This window comes from Agelaius phoeniceus, chromosome 4 (genome assembly GCF_051311805.1).
Source record: "Agelaius phoeniceus isolate bAgePho1 chromosome 4, bAgePho1.hap1, whole genome shotgun sequence".
Classification (NCBI taxonomy): Eukaryota; Metazoa; Chordata; class Aves; order Passeriformes; family Icteridae; genus Agelaius; species Agelaius phoeniceus.
Window position 1 is genome coordinate 72768477 of NC_135268.1, and position 8401 is coordinate 72776877.

At 69.4% G+C, this 8401-nt stretch overlaps 2 protein-coding genes across 2 annotated transcripts in view; one reads left to right on the forward strand and one right to left on the reverse strand.

Annotated features, from left to right (window-relative positions):
• LOC129120143 (uncharacterized) overlaps window positions 1-2554 on the reverse strand; it is a 9469-nt gene extending 6915 nt beyond the window's left edge. The window contains exon 1 of the mRNA XM_054632474.2: window positions 277-2554. Within this exon, the coding sequence (XP_054488449.2) occupies window positions 277-956 (680 nt within the window). The 5' untranslated portion in view covers window positions 957-2554. The remainder of the gene's footprint in view (window positions 1-276) is intronic.
• On the forward strand, window positions 2514-7728 carry LOC129120144 (rho-related BTB domain-containing protein 2-like). Its single transcript, XM_054632475.2, has 9 exons — window positions 2514-2787; window positions 3070-3173; window positions 4510-4695; window positions 5073-5869; window positions 6338-6456; window positions 6704-6854; window positions 7059-7147; window positions 7227-7332; window positions 7412-7728. The coding sequence occupies exons 1-9, from the start codon at window positions 2596-2598 to the stop codon at window positions 7579-7581; spliced, it is 1914 nt and encodes a 637-aa protein (XP_054488450.2). The 5' UTR covers window positions 2514-2595; the 3' UTR covers window positions 7582-7728.
• The last annotated feature ends 673 nt before the right edge of the window (window positions 7729-8401 follow it).

Here is an 8401-nt window from a genome sequence, read left to right on the forward strand (position 1 = left end):
CGTCCCGGTGCCGGTACCGGTACCGGTGCCTCTCGGCCCGCCCCCGACGCCCCGGCCCGTGCCGGTGCCCATTCCTGCTCCCGTTCCCGGTCCTGTGTCCGGTGCCTGTCCCAGTGCCCGTTCCCAGTCTCGGTGCCTTCTTCCGTTCCCGTCTCCATTCCCGGTTCCCTGTGCCGGCTCCTCATTCCCGGTGCCCTGTTCCCGGTCCTCTCTTCCGTCCCCCTTCCCGGTCTCCATTCCCGGCTCCCGTTCCCTCTCCCGGTGTCCCATTCTCACCAGTCGGTCCCAGCCCGGGGGTTCCCCACGTCCTCCCGCGCCGCCAGCAGCGCCAGCCGGTACCGCTCCAGCCCCGGCCCCGCCATCCCGATCCCGGGGCCGATCCCGATCCCGGGGCCGATCCCGATCCCGGGGCCGCCGCCGCCGCCGCCCTGCGCCCGCCCCTCCCTCCCCCGCCACCCCCCCGGCACTTTCCACCGCCCACGGGCGGCACCGGGCGGGGCGGGGGCGGGAGCGGCCGGGAGGCACCGGCACGGGACGGGACGGGCGGCGCTGGGAGCGCTGGGACGCGGGGAACGGGCCTGGGTCCCGCACCGGGATGAGGGTCCCGTACCGGGATGGGGGTCCCGTACCGGGATGGGAATCCCTGTATGAGGATCCTGTACCGGGACGGGGGTCCCGAACCGGGATGGGGATCCCGTTCCAGGATGGGGGTTCCTGTATGGGGGTCCCATACTGGGATGGGGATCCCGTACTGGGATGAGGGTCCCATACTGGGATGGGAGTCCCTGTACTGGGCCTGGGTCCTGTACTGGGATGAGGATCCTGTACTGGGATGAGGGTCCCTGTACCGGGACGGGGGTCCCTGTATGAGGGTCCTGTACTGGGGTGAGGGTCCTGTACTGGGATGAGGATCCCTGTACCCAGATGGGGGTCCTGTACTGGCATGAGGGTCCCATACTGGGATGAGGGTCCCTGTACTGGGATGGGGGTCCCTGTATGAGGGTCTTGTACTGGGGTGAGGGTCCTGTACCAGGATTAGGATCCCATACCGGGATGGGGGTCCTTGTACAGGGGTGGGGGACCTGTACTGGGATGAGAGTCCCACACTGGGATGAGGGTCCTGTACTGGGATGGGGGTGCTGTACTGGAATGAGATTCCCTGTACCAGGATGGAGGTCCCTGTACTGGGATGGGGATCCTGTACTGGGATGAGGGTGCTGTGCCAGATTCCCATTTCAGGACATGGACGCAGGTTCCAAGATCCCACTCTGGAATGCCAGTGGATGTCCCAGGATCCCAGAGCAGGACACAGATGTCACCGCAGGACGTGGGGCAGGTCCCAGGGGCCCACGCTGGGCCGTGTGCCCGGCTCCAGCACTGGAATGTGGCTGCGGTGCCAGGATCCCATCCCACCATCAGGGTCCCCAGACTGTCCCCCCGTCCTTTCCCCAGGCTCTGGAGCCTCTCCCCCATTCCCTTTTTACTCCAGGAAAGGGGATTTTGGGGGCTGGAGGAGTCACCAGGTCCCCCTCGACCATGAAGGGGGTGGCAGGGGCGTCTGGGGGACATTCCCAGCCCAGTGTCTGGCCCGGCCCGTCCCCGCACGGCTCCTGTCCCAAAGCCTCTCCCCGTTCCCTTATTTGGGCACCGCGGCTGGAAAATCCCAAATCCCCGGGGAGGAGAAAAATGCTGGAAAATGGGATCTTGGGCCCAGGGACACGCCCAGCCCAGTGTGTGGCAAGCCTGTCAGTGGGGGTCACTGGTGTCACTGGTGTCACTGGTGTGAGTGGTATTACTGGTGTCACTGGTGTCACTGGTGTCACTGGTGTGAGTGGTATTACTGGTGTCACTGGTGTTGCTGGTGTTGCTGGTGTCACCGGTGTTACTTTTTACTGGTGTCACTCTTACTGGTGTCACTGGTTTTACCGGTTTTGCTGGTTTTGCTGGTGTCACTGCTGTCCCTGGTGTCACTGCTGTCACTGCTGTCACTGCTGTCATTGCTGTCACTGCTGTCAGTGACGTCACCGCTTTGGCTGGTGTAACCGGTAGTGCTGGTTGTACTGGTGTCACTGGTTTGACTGGTGCCACTGGTGTTACTGCTGTCACCGGTTTCACTGGTGTGTCCCGCTGCTGTCACTGGTGTCCCTGGCGCCACTGATGCCACTGCTGTCACAGGTGTCCCTCGTGTCACGGCTGTCGCGGCTATCGCGGCTGTCGCTGCTGTCGCGACCCCGCCCCCCGCCCATGTAGGCGTGGCCACTCATTGGGGCGTGACCAATGCCTCCGCCCAATGGGCGTGGCCTCCGCCGCGGGTGTGGGCGTGGCCCCGAGGGGGCTGAGCCGTCACGTGGCGTTGCGGCGCCCCCTGGCGGCGCTCCTTTGTCCGCGCGCGGGGCGGGGCCGCGGGGGGCGGGGCCAGGCGGGCGGCGCCGCGCGGGATTGGCGGGGCGGGGCGGGGCGTGCCGTGGAGGCGCGCGCTGATTGGCTGCTGGGCGGGGTGGGGCGGGGCGGGCGGGGCGGGGGTCGGTAACGGGCCGGGGCCGGGCGGGGGGCGCTGAGCGGGGCCGCTCCGCTGCCCGGGGCCCCCCGCGCCCCATGGACCCCGACGTGGATTACGAGCGGCCCAACGTCGAGACCATCAAGTGCGTCGTGGTTGGCGACAACGCCGTGGGCAAGACTCGGCTGATCTGCGCCCGCGCCTGCAACGCCACGCTGAGCCAGTACCGGCTGCTGGCCACACACGTGCCCACCGTGTGGGCCATCGACCAGTACCGCGTCTGCCAGGAGGTGAGGGCCGCGGGCACCGCCGGGCACCGAGCGAGCGGGGGAACGGCGGGAGGGGCGTTCCCGGGGGCACCGGGCACCGGGCATCGCCCGGCACGGAGGGGCACAGCGGCGGGGGGAGGGCACAAAAGGGGGTACCGAGCACCCGGGAGCAGTCGGTACCGCAAGGGACACCGAGGGGGGAACCGGGAGGGGGTAGCGGGGGCACACCGGGGTGGTCCCGGTGGTTCCGGGAGGGGCGGTCGGTGATGGTGCCGTTCCCGGTGCCGTTCCCGGTGCCGACAGGTGCTGGAGCGCTCCCGGGATGTGGTGGACGAGGTCAGCGTCTCCCTGCGCCTCTGGGACACCTTTGGGGACCACCATAAAGACCGGCGCTTCGCCTATGGCAGGTGGGACCGCGACCCGCCACCGGAACCCCACCCCCTACCGGCACCGCCACCGGCACCCCGAGACCCCCACCGGCACCCCGGCTGCTGTCACCGGCACCCAGCCCCCACCCCCGGCACCCGAGCGCAAGCCCTGCCCATCCCGGGATGCACAGAGCCAAAGGAGCCCCTTGGGCTCCTGCCAGCGCCCGGGGAGCAGCTCTGGCACCCCAAACCCCATCCCCCTCCTTTGGGGACACACCTTTGGGGGCACCGTGACCCTAACACTGCACCCCCCGCAGCCCCCGCCCCGAGCAGGGACCCGGCTGCTCGCGGCCCCTCCGGAGCTGTGGGTGGGGGGCGGCTCCAGGGGGGCTCTTGTGGTGCGGGAATCCTTTCGGGGGCGCTGAGCTGGCAGCAGGAGGGGCCCCCCCAGATCTCCCGTGGCCTCCCGGTTGTAAACAGCCGGTTCCCGTGGCCGCTGGCACGTCCGGGCTCTTATCGCCGCCGCCCCGCGCCAGCCCCGCGGCACCGCTAATCTCCCCGGGCCCGCCGGCAATGGGGGGGCTGGGGGGGGCCCTGTCCCCGTGGCTCGCGGTGGCCCCGGGGCTGGCCGGGGGCCCCGGGGGGGCCGGTGGCGGCTATCTTGGTCTGGGACACGGGCCCGGCTCCAGCGGCGCCTCCCGGTCACGTCCCGTCCCGGCACGGACTAAAAACAACCCGGGCCCGGGGCCACGCGGCTGCTCCGGGGACCTGGGGGTACTGGCACCCCCCTGTGTGCCCCTGGCACAGCCCCCCATGTCCCCTGGCACCCCCCACCACGTACCCTGGCACCCCCCCAGGTCCCCTGGCACCTTTCACTCCCTGGGATGGCAGCGGCCGCCCCACGCTGGGTGCTGGGCGGGACTGGGGACAGGAGGCGTGGAATGTCCCCGGTGCTGGGGCTGGCACCCACCCAAGCACCCCCCTGGGACCCCCCTATGGGTGCTCAGGAGCACCACGGGGCCCACCCGAGCTGGGGCAGCCCGTGGCTTGGCCGGCGGTGGTGACCCGAAGCCAGATCCCGTCGGGTCCCTCCTGTCCCCTGTCGCTGTCACGGGGCTCCCAGAGGCCCTGGAGTTCCCAGGGGATCTGTGGGATTCTCGTGCCTGTGGGGATCTGTGGGATTCCCGTGCCTGTGGGGCTCTCAGGGGGTCCTGAGGCTCCTGGGGGGTCCCAGGCTGGGGACAGCGTCCCGGGGCGGGGCTGGGACGCGGGTGCCGCCGGAGCTGGGCGTGTTTGGGGACGTGTTTGGGGACGTGTTTGGGGACGCCGAGCGGCAGCGGGTGGCAGCGGGACAGCGCTGCCCTCGCCCCCGCAGGTCGGACGTGGTGGTGCTCTGCTTCTCGCTGGCGAACCCCAACTCGCTGCGGCACGTGAAGACCATGTGGTACCCCGAGATCAAGCACTTCTGCCCGCGCACCCCCATCGTGCTGGTGGGCTGCCAGCTGGACCTGCGCTACGCCGACCTGGACGCCGTCAACCGCGCGCGCCGGCCGCTGGCCAAGTGAGCCCCCAGAGCGTCACCCCCAGCCCCGCGGGGACAGGGACACCTCAGTGTGTCATCACCAGTCCCATTAAAGTGGGGACCCCTCCCTGTGCTGCTATGGGGACCCCCAGTTTTGTCACTGCCCTGTTAGGGTGTGTCATCTCCCCACAGAATGGGGTCCCCTGTGGGTCAGGGGTTTCTGACAGCACTTGTGGGGTGGAACCTCTGCCCTGCTCAGCACTCCTGGCTTGGGAGGCCCTCCTGGCACCCCCACAATGAGGGGCCACCCTCCCAGCACCCCCTGGCATGGCCATGAGACCTCCTAGCATCCTTGGAACGAGGAGGGGCTGCCCTGGACCCACTCCTCAGCCCCCACCCTGTCCGTCCCCCCCCAGGCCCATCAAGCCCTCGGACATCCTTCCACCGGAGCGGGGCCACGAGGTGGCCCAGGAGCTGGGGGTGCCGTACTACGAGACCAGCGTGGTGGCCCAGTTTGGTGTCAAGGACGTGTTTGACAACGCCATCCGCGCCGCGCTCGTGTCCCGCCGCCACCTGCAGTTCTGGAAGTCCCACCTGCGCAAGATGCAGCGGCCGCTGCTGCAGGCGCCCTTCCTGCCCCCCAAGCCCCCCCCGCCCCTCATCCAGGTGCCCGACGCCCCCCCGGGCCTGGGGGGGGGCCCGGCCGCGCTGTTCCAGGCCCCGCTCTGCGCCGACGTCGTCTTCCAGCTGCAGGGCGGCCACCGCGTCTTCGCCCACCGCGTCTACCTGGCCACCGCCTGCTCCCGCTTCTACGACCTCTTCACACTGGAGGAGCCGCCCGGCGAGGGGGATGGGGACACCCGTGACCTGTCATCGTGGGGCCGCGGCTTCCTGAGCCTGCGCTGGGAGGCGGTGGCCGACCCGGTGGCGGGGCGGGAGCGGCGGATGGCGGTGGTGGCCATGGACCGGGGCGTGCGGCCGGAGCCGCTGCGCGCCGTGCTGGAATATCTGTACACCGGGAAGCTGGAGAGGCCCCATGGAGACCTGAGGCAGGTGGGGGCCGTGGCAGAGCTGCTGGAGGTGTTCGACCTGCGCATGATGGTGGCCAACGAGCTCAACCAGGAGAGCTTCATGAACCAGGAGATCACCAAGGCCTTCCACGTGCGCCGCGCCAACCGCGTCAAGGAGTGCCTGGCCAAGGGCGTCTTCGCAGGTATAGGGGGTGGGCTGGGGGGCTGTGGGGATGGGAGGGTCACCACTGTCACCTCTAGATGGTGTCACCTTCTCGTGGTGCCAGGGGGGTCACGGGGCTATGGTCAGCCTGAGCCCCTTCCACCTCTTTGGAGGTCTTTGGAGTCTGGGGTCGTACCAGTCAGTCATGGAGGTGCTGCTGGGGTGGAGTGGCAGTTCGGGGTGGTGTCCAAGGGATGCTTGTCCCCAAGGCAGTGGTGTCCCCGTGGAAAGGGTGTCCAAGGGTTTCTTGTTCCCAAGGCTGTGGTGTCTGAGGGGTGGCTGTCCCCATGGAAGGTTGTCCAAGGGATTTTTGTCCTCTTGACAGTGGTGGTCAATGAGTGGCTGTCCCTGGGCTGCAGTGTCCCAGGGGTGGCTGCCCCTGGTCTGAGGGGCACAAGGGATATCTGGGGGGTGGCTGTGTCCCCTCCTGAGCTGTCCCTGTCCCCAGATGTGGTGTTCCTCGTGGATGACGGCGCGGTGCCGGCGCACAAGCCGCTGCTCATTGCCGGCTGTGACTGGATGAGGGCCATGTTCCGGGGGGGCTTCCGCGAGAGCTACGCCAGCGAGGTGGGGACCAGGGGGGACCTGTGGCTCCGGGGGGCAGGGCGGGCATTTTGGTCGGGGTCAGGGGGCTGCTCAGAGCCCCAGGCCCAGGGACACGTGTGTCCTGGTTCCCTCTTGCACAGGGAGCTGTGCTGGGTTGTGGGGGCTTCTCCAGGGCTGTGCCAGCTCAGGCACTGCCAGGAGGGTCCCCCTTTCCCCCAACCCCCTTTAGGGGTCGCTCTAAGCTCCTCCCAACCCCCCGATCCCACAGGTGTCGCTGCCCGGCACCAACTGCGCCTGCCTCCACGCCGTCCTCGACTTCCTCTACACCGGGGTCTTCACCCCCACGCCCGACCTGGACGCCATGGAGCTGCTGATCCTCACGGACCGGCTGTGCCTGCCGCGCCTGCAGGCGCTCACCGGTGAGCCCCGCCCCGCTTGCCCCGGTATCCCCCCGCAGCCCCCGCGGTCCCTGACGTCACCTGCCAATACCCCGCTGCCGCCGCGGGGACGGATCGATCGTCCCCGTGTGTCACTCGCTGTCCTTATGTAAGCCTGGAGGGGCCCGGGGGGGCCCGTCCCCCGTGTGTGACCCCCCCTGAGCCCCCGTTTCCCCCCCTTTCCAGAGCAATACGCCGTGGATGAACTGCTCCGGGCCTTCATGCAGCGCGTGGAGATCGACGAGCAGGTCATCATCTACCTGGAGATGACGCAGGTATGGGGGGGCTGGAGACCCCCGGGGGGGGCACAGAGACTCCCAGGTGATGGGGTGACCCCCCCAAATCCCTCCCCAGTTCCACAACGCCCGGCAGCTGGCGGCATGGTGCCTGCACTACATCTGCACCAACTACAACCGCGTGTGCCGCCGCTTCCCCCGCGAGATGAAGTTCATGTCCCCAGGTACGGAGAGGGTGAGCGGGGGGCACGGGGAGGGCAGGGGGTCCCCGGCCGTGCCCTGAGCCCCGGGATGTCCCCGCAGAGAACCAGGCGCATTTCGAGCGGCACCGCTGGCCCCCGGTGTGGTACCTGAAGGAGGAGGATCTGTACCTGCGCTCCAAGAAGGAGCGGGAGCGCGAGGAGCAGCTGCAGCGCAAGCAGCACCCCCGCAGCAAGTGGTGCTTCTGGAGACCCTCACCCCCCGTGTCCTGAGCGGGGGGGCTCGGGGAGGGGACCCCCGTGTGGGGCTGGGGGGCTCGGGAGGGCTGGGAGCCCCTGTGCTGAGCAGGGGGTTTGGCCCCGGGGTCCCCATGCAGGGTGAGGGGGCTCAGCTGGGCTGGGGGTCCCTGTGGTGAGTGGGGGGCTCGGGGCAGGGGGGCTTGGCTGGGCTGGGGGTCTCTGTGCTGGGCTGGGGGCTCAGGCCCCGAGACCCCCACATTTGACTTGGGGGGCTCAGCTGGGCTGGGGGTCCCTGTGTGCAGTGAGGGCCATTGGCCTGGGGCTTTTATAAAGGGCTGGGGGTCCCTGTGCTGAGGGGGGGCTTGGGCCCAGGGCTCCCATGAAGGGCTGGGGGTCCCTGTGCTGGGCTGAGGGCTTGGGACCCCCACCCTCAGCCCCAGGGACCCCACACTCAACAGAGGGGTTGGCCCAGGACCCCCCCTGCCCCGGGCTGTGGCTCTCAGCCCTGGGACCCCTCCCCACCCTGAACCAGGGGGCTTGGCCGGGGTGGGGGTCCCCAAGGGCTTGTTTACCCCCCCTCCCCGGCTGTTTACAGGCTCTGCCGGGTCGCAGCCCCCCGGTCCCACCGTGCCTTTCCCCGGTGAGGGGGGGGGGGCCGTGCTGAGCCCCCTCCCCCCGGCAGGGCCCCCCCACCCAGCAGGGCCGTGGCCATCGCTGGTGCTACCTCTGACCGAGCAGTATTTGGGGCTGGGGTGCGCGGGGAGCGGGGGCTCTGCCGCTCCCCCTTTCTTTTCTGGGGGGTCCCCACCCCCGTAGGGCTCTCTGGTGCTGTATTTTCTCCCCTCCTCCCTCA